At 38.3% G+C, this 17,755-nt stretch overlaps 1 protein-coding gene across 1 annotated transcript in view; it reads right to left on the reverse strand.

Moving 5' to 3' along the window:
• The window catches only part of LOC137294062 (polypeptide N-acetylgalactosaminyltransferase-like), a 45,940-nt gene extending 33,429 nt beyond the window's left edge, over positions 1-12,511 (reverse strand). The window contains exon 1 of the mRNA XM_067824992.1: positions 12,374-12,511. Within this exon, the coding sequence (XP_067681093.1) occupies positions 12,374-12,466 (93 nt within the window). The 5' untranslated portion in view covers positions 12,467-12,511. The remainder of the gene's footprint in view (positions 1-12,373) is intronic.
• Between the last annotated feature and the right edge of the window lie 5,244 nt (positions 12,512-17,755).

Below are 17,755 nucleotides of genomic sequence, written 5' to 3' on the forward strand. Positions count from 1 at the left end.
AGGAGCACTGTGAACTGCCTTATGCTGTGAAAGTAACCGACCAATTAGATGTAAATTCTCTGGACTTGTCTAGGGTGGTGGGTGGGTGGGGTGGGGGTGGCAGGGGTGTCTCCACATGGAAAGAAACTTGTTACAACTGTGCAACCATGCTTCCGTTTGTGGACAAAATAAATACATGCACTGACAGAGCTGGATCAAAATAAACATTTTAATACCTATCATTTGCCCTGAAACTTGCTGAGATCGAAAAGTCTCTTCCCATCTGCATTCACTCAACATGTCTCACCAGTGTTATTGAGAGATATCCTGGCAGTTGGGCTGTTTGAATGTCTTGTATGAATTTGAGTGAGGCTTTCAGCACTTGCCTCAACTTAAAAGAATATCATGATGTGTTGCTGAGAAACTTAGGTCTTAGATTAGGTCATTTTCTTGGATGGTAACAGATAGTCTTCCCAAATGTCAAAAAGATTTGTTTAAATTAGGAAAGGATACAGAAGAGTGTCATCAAAAGCTGATGAATTCATGAAAGGATCCAGATGTAATTCATTTCTCTGGAAGACCTTTCAAAAGACAAACTGTTCCCATCTAAAGGACTATTTGCACCGGACCAAACCAAACAAAAGTTTCAAAACTCTCTGGCTAATGACTAGTTCGTGAAATCAGAAGTCTGCAAATGTATACAGTGAGGAAATGAAAATGCAACATGGCTTAGCCCATGATAGGCAAACACTCATACCACTGCCTTACCTCGATCAGATCCCCCTTCCCCATACATCTCTGTGTGAACATCTGATGACACTTCATACCCAACATCAAATGGGTGGGAAATGTTTAAGCAACAGAGGGCTGTAGAACATGAAGAGGATGACAATATTACTGAGATAAAAAGGGTCATTTAGGGGTTAAATTAATTACCATGGTCATGAAATCAATGAACATATTGGCATCCTGGGCTTCATTAACAGTAAGCCACTAGTTCAGGACCATGACATTACCCTCATCAACCACGTGCATTCGATTTACAATCCTGGCATGCAGCACGAAGCTAAGGCATGCCAATCTGCAATGCTAATCAGAGCACCAAAGACATCAAACACAAACACAGACACCTGTGTTCCTCCTCATGGGCCTCCTCATCCTAATGGGTACCCTTTCATTGCTGGGTCAATTTTTTCATGCTAAGTCCCTGTCTAATTCATGTAAGGAAATAAACTCTGTGAAATTAGCATTTTTCTGTCACCACAATAAAACAATCAGTTGTTGACGTTCCAAGGACTCTAATCTTGGCTATTTCATCCAATGAAACCAGGAGCCCGTTTCACAAAGCTCTCGTAAGCCAAAGATCTCGTAACTTTTCTCATAACATTGGTACCTCCTATGTTACAGTATGGGAGACAGGGATGCTACGAGGAAACTTATGAGATCTTAAGCTTACGAAAGCTTTGTGAAAAAGGCCCCAGGTAACGGCCTAGGATTCTAAACTGAGCTGCCTCATTAGGTCAGTGAAAAACAAATCAAAACCAGAATTTTAGTTATCATTGCATCAAATTTGTCAGGCAATTTTTACTTCCAAGCTGGGAACATGAACTTGCTGCTGACCTGCAGCAGACATGCATACCTCTCCATGCTAAGTAGATATGGACCGGGTACCCCGAGCACTCTAGTGCGCACATGCCTTCCCAGTACCCTACCTATCCCAGCATCTCATCAACACTCCATCGGACAGATATCATAAATACCGCTGTATCCATGTTGACAGTGCGTCTGCAACAAGCAGGTCGCACAGAGGGAGTGGTGAACTCTAGCAGAAATGTAATAGACCAATTATCCTTGTCAAGCAAACACAGCAGGTTCGGCAATGATTAGCCTAATTAAATAACATGATCAACAGAAAAGATTTATTCTCTCCTGGATCAAGAAACAGCAGGAAATTGCCAGGTTTTCATTAATGAGCATTATCAAATGAGGCTTGGGATATTTAAATCCTTGTGAATAATTCAAAGCGGTCAAAGAGAAGGGGTGAGGGTGAAGTAGGGTATGATTAAAATACCATGTTGCTTAGTTTGTTTTCATATTACACTACAGAACAAAAACATCTCGACATTTGCAATCTATTAAGAACAGACTATTTTTGTTGCAAAAATTCCTCAAACTTACAAGATGATAATGGTGTACTTCGAACTAGAACCTACTGGTTTCTAAATATCCAATACATGAAGAGTATCACTCATCTCAATCTCTCACCACATTTTGAAACTGGTGTTTGTATTTTGTACCTAATATCAGTCATTTTGCTGTTTACAATGGTATTAGGCACCCTTCATGAATTACTCAAATAACAGACTTCGCGCAGACATTCCCCTGAATTCCCAATCCCAGCTTCCACCATACTTCAATACTGCCTACTGACTAAGTACTGCTGATGTGAAGTGTGTCTCAAAAGCCAAAATCATACAGAACTTCCATTTTTTGTAAAGACGATATGATCTAAGTAAAGAAAGATGGATTCCTCATTTCAGTCTGGTTTTATCGTAGCAATGTCAATTCCACAGAGCCTTCATCTGGGAATTACATGAGTAAATTCTTCATTGTTTCAGGGCCCAAATCCTGACAATATGTCCATTACCCATGTGAACAAGTCTGTAAGTATATCTATATTTTGAACTGTGGGACACAAGGTGACATTGAGATGGAACCATGTATATTAGGTGAGTCGGAAGGATGAGATTAGAAGACAGCAGGGAGAGATGTCTGCAAAAGTTGCAGGATGACATACACGCCCAGGAAGGTTCTCAGGTGAGACTGATCTCTTGGCTCTAGGGTGAAATAGGTATCAGAAGATTCTGAAGAAGAGATCGACCTCTTGGAGGGTTTGGGGGTGAAATAAGTCTGAGAAGGTTTTAGGGTGAAATAAGTCTGAGAAGGTTTTGGGGTGAAATAAGTCTGAGAAGGTTTTAGGGTGAAATAAGTCTGAGAAGGTTTTAGGGTGAAATAAGTCTGAGAAGGTTTTAGGGTGAGATACATCTCTGAGGAAGTTTGAGGGTGAGATTGATCTGGTTAGATGAATGACATTATGAAGACATTTGCTACTCCATAAGCATTCTTACAACCATACGTATTTCTTGGCAAAGAAAGCAATTTCTCACATCAAGCCCATTTATCTAGCTTGAATGCTGCTAGGATATACTCAATCACTATTAATAGTATTATCATGAAAACACATCATCTGCTAGAAATTACTTCGCTTCACTATATAAAATCATCTTAAGATATCTGAAGAAAGAATCTTGACTAATTAAATGTTTCATAACCAAATTATAGAAAGACACCAAAGAAAAGCTCTCAAGAGGCAAGTTATAATTGAGCATTCCATGATAAGGCGCACTGACATGGCAACGAAGGAACACAGGTCAGTACACGTCACTACTCTCAATCTAGACATATACTAGTGGCCACGTTTACACCTGAATCCACACACCTGGGCTTCTCCATGCTCTCGGCTTTGAAGTTACTTCACAATTTCAATCTGAATAAATAAACACTGGATAAAACTAGGGTAATTTGTGCATTAAATTTTTCAATACATGTATTGATTAAGAGAGTTCTTACCTATGTACAGCTGGTTTGTTTCAGCTTTAAGTATGTACACACATGAAAGGGAAACACATGACATTTTGTTCTATAACAGTCAACCAACTCATTTTTTTTCCAGATATAAAGATGCAATAAAAGTTTGATTTGTCAGTTATCATAACTGACACAAGATATCTTCATAGAAGCATTTCACAAGAATAGGTGAAGTAGGGCATTCACAGTTTATCAGAAAAGGTCAACATGGGTGTGAAGTATTCTAATGAGTGACTATTTCAAAGAGACACCAGTCTTGGCTAATTGACAGTCTTTGCAAAGTTCATTCACGTTGTTCAATGGCAAACATTGGCAATTTATTTTATTGATGATGTAGACCAAACTCTCTTCTAACAATGACAGCAATTGCACTAAGACAGTTTATGTGTAACAATATAATTAATAATATTCAGTCCAGTCCAGACCTGAACTGGCTCTCATACTTAAACATAGACTAATATAAGCATGATAACAGTCTTCAAAATTCTGTTCCAAAACTATCAAATTGAGCAAAGGACAAGTAAAAATCCAAAGATGGTGTTCTGGTAGCATTTTGGAGAATACAATTTTGAAGTTTAAGTGTTTCCATTTTGTTACAAATTAATAAAATCGAACAGACATGTGGACAAATTCCAAAGGCAGTGCTTCAACATATATGTTCAGTGACTAGTGAGATATTTTCAGACAAGAATGATGTCACCATCCTCTTCCAACATATACCACTACACAGACACAAGACAGACCCATCATAAGTCAAAAGAAAATACTTTCTGAATTACAAATTCATGGACTTGAGGAACAAGAGCCATTGATTATAACTTATCCATCTGTCAAGCCTATGAAGACTTGATAACTTCTGATAAAGCTTGCCAAATCAATACCCACCAACACAAGAGGAATGAGAGTTACAAACACAAAACAACACCATTATCAGTCATCAGTGAAAAGCACCCAATGCTGGTAATCATCATGACTTGTTATTTGTAGATTACAACCTCTCTGTGTCTGAAACACACATAATACCTGGCTAGGGGCAGTCTGACTTCAGAGAGTAGCCGAGAGTGAGTGAGTTGAGTTTTACAACACTTCAAACAGTGGATAAAACATCAAAAAGTAAGTTCACAACTTTGGTGAGGCCCAAAAGCATGGATTCAGTATTAACAGACAAAAGTAAGAAAAACCTGGGCTTCAAACCCAATATCAGCATATCCTTGCAAAGCAAAGGGATGCAACTCTGAGCATGAAAGGCTGGTCTGTTTAAATTAACAACTAACTTAAACCAAGTTTCATTCAGCAGATCTCTGGACTAGTATTCTAACACCAGCTTCAGTGCAGACTGAGAGAGACGGACAGATGGACAGACAGACAAGTACACAGCTAAGTAATAATTGCAGCATTTAATTCCACATCACCTTGTAACCTTTGTTACACAGAACATTTCAGTTAGGTGTTTTGACATTCTCACTTTAAGAAACTGAGATGATCATCCTGTTTACCCGGAATACCTCATTACACATTAACAATAAATAGAAACTGTGTTGCCTTTTCGTTTATGCATACATGACATGTTTAGCTTCAATTGGACTGAACATTTCCAAGACTAACCTATCTTGTAAAATATATGAAATAAGCTAAACGTAAAATTTTCCCTGTATCATTTAATTTGCAAAAATAACTGAACCATGCACCTTGAAACTGTAACTTATACATATAACACAAACATTGTGAATGCCTTATCAGTTGATACAGTGTTCCCAGAAATTATTGAGAAAATCTTTGTTTTTTTTCTAATGATGCTAAGATTGGAAAAAGGGCTTTCACTATGCACTAAGCATACTAAATAAGGGAGACAACTCTTGAAGGCTTAGAAGGCAGCTCATTACGTCAAGAGTTATCTCCCTTGTCTGAGCAGACGGCTTCCTGTGTTGACATGGCAGAATTTACAGCAAGAGAGAAAAGAAAGCTCATTCTAGATGATTTTGAAAGGGGTGAGGCTGATGCTAAAGTGTTAGCTTGTAGACATGGTATTCCTCTGTCTACAGTATACAGAACTTTGAAGAATATTCAAACAGGAACCGGGATAGAGCACAAAGCAGGGGCAGGTCGGCCTAGGAAATTCAGTGTTGTGGATTGCCGAAGACTTGGGCAGATTGTGAGTAGGGGCAAATTGAAAAGTGTTGAGAACATCAGAAATGAAATGATTAGCAGAGGAAGTCCTCAGGTATGCAATGAAACAGTTAGGCAGGAATTACAGAGACTTAATTGGGTGAAAAAACGTGGAATTCCCTCGGCGTTGATGAAAGATGCACAAAAGGAAAAACGTTTAAACTGGTGTCGGGCTCATGAAAATCAAGATTGGGATAATGTTTTCTTTTCGGATGAAAGTTCTGTTTGGCTTTTCCCTAATTGTGTGAAAATTTGGACCAAAGATACTGTCAAACCTATCTACCAGCGACCAAAACATAGCCCGAAGTTTCACATGTAGGGTGGCATATTGGCTCGCGGAGTGACGCCATTGTGTGTTTTCACTGGAAACTTGACAAAAGAAAGATACGCTGACATTCTAAATGGTCACCTTCTTCCGACAGCACAAACATTGTATGAAGATGATTGGATTTTCCAGCATGATGATGACCCAAAACACACTGCGCGCTACACAAAACAGTGGTTGTCGGGCGAAAATGTTCAAGTTTTAGACTGGCCCAGTTACAGCCCAGACCTAAACCCAATTGAGAATGTGTGGGGAGTCATGAAGGACAGAATAAACCAAAAGGGACTGAGAAATATTGAAGATATGAAGGCCGAGGTGGTCCAATATTGGGATACCCTGTCACACAATTACCTACAAACTTTGATGGGTAGTGTGCCTAGGCGTATTCAGGCATGCATTGCTGAGGTGTAACAAAGTACTAAAACAAGACTGAGACTGTAAAAGGATGATGTTTTAACATGTTTATGTGAGTAAAACGCCAGAAGTTAATAAACGTAATGAGTTACATGACGCAACATGATTCTCAATAATTTCTGGGAATACTATATATCAGTTATTGCTCACTAACATTCTTAAACTGGAAAAATTAAATCCTTCTCTCCTGGATTACAGCAAGTCCCTATCCTCTCTCTGCTGGTTGTCAGGGGCAACCTAGTAGACTGTATTCCGACTTCATGTCATCACACCACAATCATAGCTCATAACGTCAATCATTGGATTCCTTTGTTCAGACCTGAATATTTACAGGTAGCTGCCATAGAGATGGGACATTACTTAGTGCATGATACAGAAACAGGCAAACCAAGTTCACCGGCTGTTGCTAATGCCCACTAACTGATTTGATTTCAAAACACCTTTAGCTGATGTCAATAATGTCTATAGGCAAAGCAAGATGATGTTTTAGCAACAAAGTTAGGGCACAGAGAATTAGAAAATAATACATACGTTCACTATTTCACATACTGCTAGAGAGTTGTCATCTACTAAGATGTTAAAAGCAGCCATCTTGTATGAAAGGCTCTATCAGATTAGCAGATCTTGTATTAATTGTGAACACTGCTACATTATAAACTATGTGAAATATGTGAGCTTTGTGGTCTGACAAAGTATCATGAAATATCCAGTTAAAACACAGGTGTGAAAGGCACCAGGTCTCTTGAAGTTCTCTAGCCCACTTGAAAATGACCTATGGAAATTGCAAAGAGCTAGTAAAATGTTAATGAAATGAGTACCAACCATTTCGCGTATATTTTGTGTGTAAAAACATTTTTCTGTAATTCCCTGTAACACCTCATTACATGATGTTGCCAGTGACTGAGAGAGCACTTCTAGTCACCAACAAACAAAACCTAGTACAGTACTTGTACTTGGAAGTCAGCCTGCTTGGCTCCAACTATCCCTGACCCCGGAGACATTCAGCCCATCTTCGTGAGGCTACCATGAAGGTGAGCTACTGACTTGTATTAACTAAACCCATCAAGGTTTCTGGTTAGAATTGGTCTGCTGCGAGTAACCCATACCTCTCATCATGGTGGTCCGACTCACTGACTCAACACATGCAAATGTACCCCAGCTGCATCAATCGATGCTCATGATGTTAATCACTGGATTGTCTGGCCTAGACTGTATTGTTTTACAGACTCACCATCATAACACTGATGAGTGCTGCATAAAATAACACAACTACCTAAAGCTTGAGTTCTTGGGAATTTGTGAGTGTACATAACACTGATGCTGCATATATTTAGGAGCATCCTTAGGGACCATTCATAATACAAGGCTGGTGCTGGTGCTGGTGGGGTGGGGAAGTGATGATGAATTTTGTGAGCAAACATGTTGAACGTGACACTTGCCCCGCCCCTACCCCATCCCATAAAACTATTACCTGACTTACACTTACAGGTCCACTTTACACATACAGTCACAAAACATCTCAAATGAGATTCTAATTATATAATGAATGTAATTTTGCTTCAGTAAATGTATGTCACATGAAACTTGCACCAACCTAGGCCATGTGCACACATACAGCAGTCCAGGCTCAACAGATATAAAACTACTCATAACATGACCAGAGCTATCAAAAACACTTTGTGCTGCAGTGTCATATAGCCACAAAGCACCAAATATTACTCCAGATCGCTGGTTGTGTTGATCACGCATCCATTAAAACCTTTCACCAGAAATTTAGGCTCAGCATTGTGACTGACAGCAGTATAGCACAGCATAATGCATGAAAAATATTACAATATAGTCAGTGTCAGTATATATGACAATATATTGCAATACAGTCACTATGTATATTGCAGTACAGGGCAAGATACTCAGTAGACATGACAATACATGGCAATACAGTTGGTACACATATGACAATACACGGCAATACTGTCAGTATGTGAATGGCAATAGATCACAATACAGTAAACATGTACATGACAATATATTATCACAATACAGTAAGCATGTATATATTATCGCATGTACATGACAATATATTATCGCAATACAGTAAACATGTACATGACAATATATTATCGCAATACTGTAAGTATGTATATGACAATACATGGCAAAACAGGTGATACACATGAGAATATATCTGAATACAGTGGGTATGTTATTGATCTCACACCAATGTCAATGGCAATACATCATCATATTGTCTGAATGCACACTGATGCATATGACAATAAATAGCAACAGTCAGTATGTACATGACAATAAGTTGCAATACAATAAAGGTTCCCCTTAGTCATTTATATTTGGAAATCAGGTTGACTCAAAATTTTATTTTGGGAGTCAAAATCCAAATTTGTTGGTCAAACAATTTACAAAGATAATAGATTTTCAACTAATAATTTAGGTATATGCCTCTTTGTCTGTATTCTAAAGAATTATTGTGTGTACTTTTGAATCAGTTTGACATCAGAAATCAATTTAGTTACATGTATTACTTACAGCATTGAACTGTGTGGTTTTGATTAGTAATTTTATTGCATCAGAAGTGTGTCTTTGTTTCTTATGCATTTTTTCACTTTACACTGCATCATAAACACTGGTTTTCCACATCAAGGGGAACACTGAATACAGTCAGTGCACATGACAATATATTGCAATACAGTCACAATGTTACGACATTTTACATGAATGTTGATGGCAATACATCACAATACTTTTCATACTCAAATAATGCCTTCCAGAAATGCTTTCACAATCTCTAACTATGTTCAAAGGAATCCAGATTTCATTCCCTGATCTGCCATATCAAAGTCCAAACACATGGGCATCTCCATATTGTCTCTGACCGCAACTGACCATTAGCATAACGCTGGTGACCCATGGTCAAGGTAGGGAGGACAATCAGCCTAGCACATGTTAAATCACAGAACAAACAAGGAAACAACCAGCCCTCAGTGTCTCACGCTTACCAAATGTTATTTTGGAGGCCTTGTCAATCTTTGCTGAGAAACGTCAATACGGATGTTGTACCAGAACGTTGTATCGAAATTATAATTCCAATGAAAAACTTGATTGTGTGTGATCACACAAAGTACAAAATTGATGTATGACTTGGTGATATTTATTTTCTGTTGATTAAAAGTCTGTCAGTTAAACGTCAGGATGTGGCATAAACAAGGAATGCATTTTTCTTTGAACATGACAAAACACCAGCAGAATGACCTTTGTAATCCATGGCAGCTCATAACACTTATGTTTGACAGGTGTGTGAAGGATGCTGAAAAAAATGAAATCGGGGCAGAACTGGCCATATAGGAATATACATCTGTCTCATCGTGACTACCGATGATCATCTCCTATTTGCCACCTAAACCACATGTCCATAGCATGATGTACAACTCACTTCCACTAACATGCCATATATACAAATAAGGAATTCCGAAGATTTTGTGCGGAATTCACATTCTACAGATCATTTGTTTGGCAATGACAATCAATATAAAATTCAATTATCAGTCACATAACTTACAAGACATATGCCATACATATTTCAGGAAATCTTGAAGGGATTTCAAAATGCACCAGTAATCATTGCTACACTGCACAAACCACCTCATATATAACATTCGAACAAATATGCCTACATAATGAGCTCAACTGGTCAGTTGATCCTATCACCAGATAGCAATTACCACTGTAAAATAACATAAGTAATTGGTACTCATGTACTATTATGGCATATAATTTGAGTAATAAATTTTGACACAAACTTCAACCATAAAGTTGTCAGTTTGGTAACTATCTTCCACAACTTGGAAATTTTTTTACGACTTCCACCTCAATCTGACATATTTATGTGTGAACACACATCTCCTCAACCCCATCTCTAGTTAACACATCCCCAAGCTGTAATAAAGGCAGATTCCCCCATATTGACTGAAGCTGAATACTGACACTTCAAACAAACATCAAACTACCCCATCTTGCCGCCACCATTTACATAAAGCTAAAGTTTCTAAACCATGTGCATGTACTAAAGCAAGTCAAAAATGTTTAAAATGTTTTTAAAGTTAAAAAATCTGCTCTCATTAGCACTGAACATGTGATACACGTTAATTAAGTTCTCCATGTCTGCCATGATTAAAATGATGGTGGATGGTTCTATATTTCTTATGTAAATCAACTGATGTTTCACATCTGAATTCCAGTTCAAGCATGTTTAGCCTGTTGTGACAATTATACCATGTTAGACCTATATTGCTTGGGTGATAACATGTTGTAAACAACTGTTACACACAAACAACAAACATACACACAGTTCAAAGATTTGTATATCTATTTCTTAAACTATCTAACCATTGTTTGCCTGATCAATAATCAATGTCTCTTCTATGAATAAAGGAAGGCTGATAAGATAATTTATGAGGGATGAAAATCAATATGTATATTGTACATATTGTGAATGAGTAAATATTGACCTAAATAACATATGCAATCTTGCAACTACTGGAAGTAAGAGGATTAAACATCATTCTACAGTACTAGTAGTCATTTAGTATTTATTCAGATAATGGTCCTCTTCACAAGTGAGTGTATTTCCACATAACTCTGATCTATACATGGTGAACTATAGGCAAGATGTGTCTCCTTGATCCTGCGGAACTGTTACGTGAGAATTCCACATCTGGTAAGGAGTTAGCCTAGGCCATGTATTTTGAATAAATTATTCAAAATATTCCATCTCACTAGTCAATATTTTTTTAAGGGGAAAATTAATAAAATTGCCATGTTTTCAAAGAGAAAATCAGGTAAAAGGAATCATGATACAACACTGGCCTACATATTATTTTCTTAAACTATAACCTGAAGTTTTTATACTTATCAAAATTTCATGATTAATTACATTTGGATATAATGAAAGGTTAAGCTTACAAAAAAAACACAATACAAATGTAAAACCAGTGGCTAGTTTTATAAACAAATTATGGCGATAAAACCCAATTTGTCTGAAATCTTAATCTAAGTTCCGAAAGACTTCACTATTAACCTTCAACTTCTAGGCGTGTCATGCTCAACAAACTCACTCAGTCACCCTTGTATTCACTCTCTGCTCACAGCACAACAGTGTAATTACATGTAGCTAGAACTGTGAATGCTAAAAACTGTTCATGACAGCACAAAGTTGACAATACATTTTCATGGTTACCATTGTAAAAAAGTTTTGATAAAACAATAACAAACGATAAATTGTGGATATTAGTCTATTTGTTTAAGCCCTGCTTATATGACCAAAAACAACAGTGTAATATATTTTATTTTAACCTAACAAAACATTTACAGTGAAATACAAGTATTGTTCAACAAAATTTCTTTCTTGAGTGTTGGAAATAAGAATTTTTTTAAAAATCAGACTAACACATGTAAAACGGGCCAGTTATGGAAATAAAAACAGTATATGCACATCATGGGTTATATTACACGTACATGCTTAATTAATACTTAGAACTTTTTCCTTGAAATGATCTCCTTACCTGCAGTCATTATATCATCAAAGCTCTACAAAATTCAAAACTATTAACGTGTTGAATGCAAACTGTATTCGGACAAATGCCCTTCCCTTTAAACAATATTTTCCAATATGACCCACACTCTTTGACTAATTCCATCTATAAATAGAACGGCACTTCACTGACTGCCACTACGGGACTTGCCGAGTTCGGAGCCTTGAAACTGATCTCAACCCCCGGAACTCTTCCGCCTCAACTTGTGACATTAATGTAAAACATGCATTCTTACCTGTTCCTCGCTGGCCTTATAAACATAGTAGACAATTCCTACAAGCCAAATGCTGGCTAGCAAAAGTAGCAAGCGAAACTTTCGCCGTACCATCGGTACGCTTGTCGCGTGTCTACTGCGAAACACATCCCACTCAGCCAGAATAGATTATTGACCAATCAACGCACAGCTACCGCTTCTCCCCGTAAGACGAAAACAACGTCACGATAGCTGGTGTGAACGCTAGTGCCCCTGTTCGCTCACCGGGAAATCCGTTATCTTAGCGTGTCACGGCATTTATAAAGTCGCACCTTTATCAAGATAAACTTGTGTTGTCGTGTGAGGATCATTTATAATTGAAACATGTCGTTTCACGTATCCAAATTAGATAGCGCTTCAAACATGACCGTCTGCTAGCTCGATAGCGCTTCAAGCAAGACCGTGTGCTAGCTTGAAGTGAATGTGGACCTCTGCTTATGTCCAGCCAACTATAAGTGCTGTTACGAAAAGTCATTTTGATAGAAAAAAGAGCATAACCGAGATACACTTCAGAGACAGGTCAACCAGGCATGTATATATACATATCAGTCAATGACAGCTTTGATACATATGTATGTCTCCGCTTCTCAATGTATCGTAGTTTTCATTTGTTTTTGTTTTGTTTGTTTTTGTTTTTCGTCAGTTTTTATCATTTTAATGCTGCGATTTCCCACATGCCGAACTTTTATCCTTAAAACCATGTTTCACATTTTTAAGAACTCATACGTCAGAACTTGAGCTAGATAAATGAATTTCCAACTATGATACGTCATACGATATGCCAACACGGATGTAACCTGACAGTGCCATAAATATAAGGAACACCTACTATCATGAGCATGACAACGTCCGTCAAGTCGTCTCTGCTTACTCGTCTATAGAACAACATCAACAGAAACTGCATATGACAATATCCTATGTAGAATGTTACTCAGTGCAGTGCATTAAATCATCTTGCTTCCTTGAAGATAGATACTATGTGGGTGAAAACTTCAGTGTCGTTTGTAGGGACGTACCGGGACTACGTACATCTTATCTATTCAGGGAATACTTCCCACTTCACATCATATTGTTCAACCTTGTCTTCACAAGTGTGTTCAACCTTTCAAGTCTTGATAATGATGCTTGTTGTATTCAACCTGATCTTTACTTTATGTCTTCAACCTTAATTAATGTCTTCACAAGTGTGTTGTGGTGTTCTGCCATAATATCTTTCACAAAGCTGTTTGTTGTATTCAACGTTGTCTTTACCTTATGCCTTCAACCTTATGTTGTCACAAGTGTGTTTGTTGTGGTGTTGAACCTTGTCTATACCTTATGTTCTCAACCTTAATGTCTTCACATGCATGTTTGGTGTTGTGTTCGACCTAGTCTTTACCTTGTGTCCTGAACCATAATATTTTCACCTCATGGCTTCAAACCAAATGTCTTCACAAGTGTGTTATGGTGTTCAGCCTTGTGTTTACCTGATGTCCTCAACCTCAGTCTTCACAAGCAGAGTTTTTACCCCATGTCTTCAACTTATACCTCATGCCTTCAACCTTATGTCTTTAAAAGTGTGCTTATTGTTGTGTTCAACCGTGTCTTTACCCTGTCTCCAACCTTAATGTCTTCACAAGTGTATATGGTGTGGTGTTCAACCTTGTCTTTACCTTATGTCCTCAACCTTAATGTCTTCACAAGTTGTCTTTACCAACCTTAATATCATCACAAGTGTGTTTGTTGTGGTGTTCAACCTTATCTTTACCTTACGTCCTCAACCGTAATGTCTTCACAAGCCAGGTTTTTACCTCATGCCCTCAACATTAATATCTTCACAAGCCATGTCTTTACCTCATCTGTTCAACCTTAATGTCTTCACAAGTGTTTTTTTTTGTGGTGTTAAACCTTGTCTTTACCTTATGCTCTCAACCTTAATGTCTTCACAAGTGTGTTTTGTTGTGTTCAAACGTGTCTTTACCTCATACCCTTAACCTTAATGTCTTCACAAGTATGTTTGTTGTGGTGTTGAACCTTGTCTTTACCTTATGCCCTCTATATTAATGTCTTCACAAGCCATGTCTTTACTTCATGCCCTGAACCTTAATGTCTTCACAAGTGTGTTTGTTGTGGTGTTCAACCATGTCTTTTACTTATGCCCTCAGCCTTAATGTGTTCACAAGTGTGTTTGTTGTGGTGTTCAACCGTGTCTTTACCCTGTCTCCAACCTTAATGTGTTCACAAGTGTGTTTGTTGTGGTGTTCACAAGTGTGTTTGTTGTGGTGTTCAACCGTGTCTTTACCTCATGTCTTCAACCTTAATGACGTGACAAGTGTGTTTGTTTTGGTGTTCAACCTTGTTTTTACCTCATGCCCTCAACATTAATGTCTTCACAAGTGTGTATGGTTTGGCGTTCTACCCTGTCTTTACCTTATGCCCTCTACCTTAATGTCTTCACAAGCCGTGTCTTTACCTCATGTCTTCAACCTTAATGACGTGACAAGTGTGTTTTTGTGGTGTTCAACCATGTCTTTACCTCATACCCTTAACCTTAATGTCTTCCCAAGTGTGTTTGTTGTGGTGTTGAACCTGGTCTTTACCTTATGCCCTCTACATAAATGTCTTCACAAGCTGTCTTTACCTCATATCTTCAACCTTAATATTGTTACAAGTGTGTTTGTTGTGGTGTTCAACCTTGTCTTTACCTTAAGTCCTCAACCTTAATGTCTTCACAAGCCATGTTTATACCTCATGCCCTCAACATTAATGTCTTCACAAGCCGTGTCTTTACCTGATGTCTTCAACCTTAAAAAATGTCTTCACAAGTGTGTTTGTTGTGGTGTTCAACCGTGTCTTTACCTCATGCCCTCAACATTAATGCCTTCACAAGTGTGTATGGTTTGGCATTCAACCTTGTCTTTACCTTATGCCCTCTACCTTAATGTCTTCACAAGCCTTGTCTTTACCTCATGTCTTCAACCTTAATGATGTGACAAGTGTGTTTGTTGTGAGGTTCAACCTTGTCTTTACCTTATGCCCTCAACTTTAATGTCTTCACAGATGTGTTTGTCGAGGTGTTCAACCATGTCTTTACCTCATGCCCTCAACCTTAATGTCTTCACAAATGTGTTTGTTGTGATGTTCAACCATGTCTTTACCCTGTCTCTAACCTTAATGTCTTCACAAGTGTGTACGGTGTGGTGTTGAACCTTGTCTTTACCTCATGCCCTCAACCTTAATGTCTTAGCAAGTGTGGTTGTTGTGTTCAACCATGTCTTTACCTTATGCCCTCTACCTTAATGTCTTCACAAGCTGTGCTTTCACCTCATATCCTTAACCTTAATGTCTTCACAAGTGTGTTTGTTGTGGTGTTCAACCATGTCTTTACCTCATGCCCTCAACCTTAATCTCTTCACAGGTGTGTATATTGTTGTGTTCAATCATAATGTCTTCTCAAAGGTGTTTATTGTGTTCAACCTTAATGTCTTGACAAGTCTGTGTATTGTGGTTTTCAACCATGATGTCTCCACAAAGTTGTTTGTTGTTTTCAACCTCAGTGTCTTAACAAGGGATTCATTGTAGTATTCAACCAGTGACCTTCAACCTTGTCTTCACAAGCTTGTTCGTCGTGGTACCAGTCAACCTGTCATCACAAGATCCATGTCTTCACAAGGGGTTCATTGTTGAGTTCATCCGTGTCTTCACAAGGGGTTCATTGTGGAGTTCAACCTTGTCTTCACAACGGGGTTCATTGTTGAGTTCCACCTTATCTTCATAAGGGGGTTCATTGTGGTGCTGAACCTTGTGTTTACTTTTCTTCCTGGAGTCAACGCATAGGCAGACAGGTGAATAAATAAACGGTTGACATCTTAATCAATAGTAATGGGTACAAATACGTAAAATGAGGCAGATATGTAATGAACATTATCGATAGCCATAAATCAGTCGTGTAAGATGATAACCACTCACCAGTAATCATGACAGTGTGTTTCACCTAATGCACATCTTAGTGTAGGCGTTTGTGAAGATTTTGGAAGAATTCCTGTAATCATCTTCAGATATATAAAACAGGAGCAGCTGTTTCTTCTTCAGCTGTATTGTCTTATAATCACAACCTCCGTCAAGTGCCTTATTATTTCAAAGCCATCTTTAGTAGAGTTGTCACATTTAACGGTAACATTCCGCACCAGCCAGAGGGGATATTTGTGTAGATCTATATATTCATCCACAAAGGGCCATAATAAACAGACATTGTATCTGATTGACTTTCTTAATCTCTGTTTGACATCTAAGAAACTTTTGTGTGCCTATATATTGTGTGTGAATGTATTGTATATGTCAGTGTGATGGCATGAATGATACGAAAACAATAGCTGCCTTTAATAGCGGCACGTCCTCTTCTGTGATCAACTGGGCCCTTGAATTCAGGAAAATGGCCAGCGGCAAGAATACGTACACTTTTGAGTAGACATAGCTGATTTAGTCGCTCAGACAGTGACAAAAACCTACACCCCTTTTGTCGTCCACATGCCCCGGGCGTTAAATCGAATATGGCACATCTCATTGAGCACAACTCCTATAACTTACTGTTTCACCTTGACAATTGCTTGAAGCAGCGCGAGGGGAGTTGAAATCGGCCTGGGTTACCGTACGTCCTCCAATATGGGATTTATGACTCTTTAGCTGATGGAAATTTATGATACAGTCTCATTTTAAAAAAAGTGTAGACATGCAATGGTAACAAATTAAAGTGCCAGTCTTCAATTATAAGTCAGATACTTCTATATGTTCACTATTGTAGAATCATCACGAGCGCGTTTATGGCCTAAATCTCAGGACTCCACGAGTGCAATCAGTAGTCTCTTCGATGATATTTCTTCTTTGAGACGAATGTAATCCGCGACTTGCACGTGGCCACGTGTGTCTGTGTTAGCTGATGTAAAGTCCAACCTTCGCCTCGACGGGTATTTGAAAGGAACAATGTTAACCCGATATCAAATATCGACCCTCGCTGCAAAGCTGAATAAGAATGAACACCGTCAGATATAGCCTGGTATTTAAAGGTGTGTATCATAGATTTCATTCATCTTGAAACAGGCGTGAAACAATGCGGGAGCAGCTTATACATGACAATTCCTGATACACGTCTGTGTGATAAATACGGCCATGGACACACACGTCTGTGTGATAAATACGGTCATGGATACACACGTCTGTGTGATAAATACGGCCATGGATACACACATCTGTGTGATAAATACGGCCATGGACACACACGTCTGTGTGATAAATATATCCATGGATACACACATCTGTGTGATAAATATGGCCATGGATACACAAGTCTGTGTGATAAATACGGCCATGGATACACACACTTGTGTG

The sequence above is a fragment of the Haliotis asinina genome, chromosome 8 (genome assembly GCF_037392515.1).
Source record: "Haliotis asinina isolate JCU_RB_2024 chromosome 8, JCU_Hal_asi_v2, whole genome shotgun sequence".
In the NCBI taxonomy this organism is placed as follows: Eukaryota; Metazoa; Mollusca; class Gastropoda; order Lepetellida; family Haliotidae; genus Haliotis; species Haliotis asinina.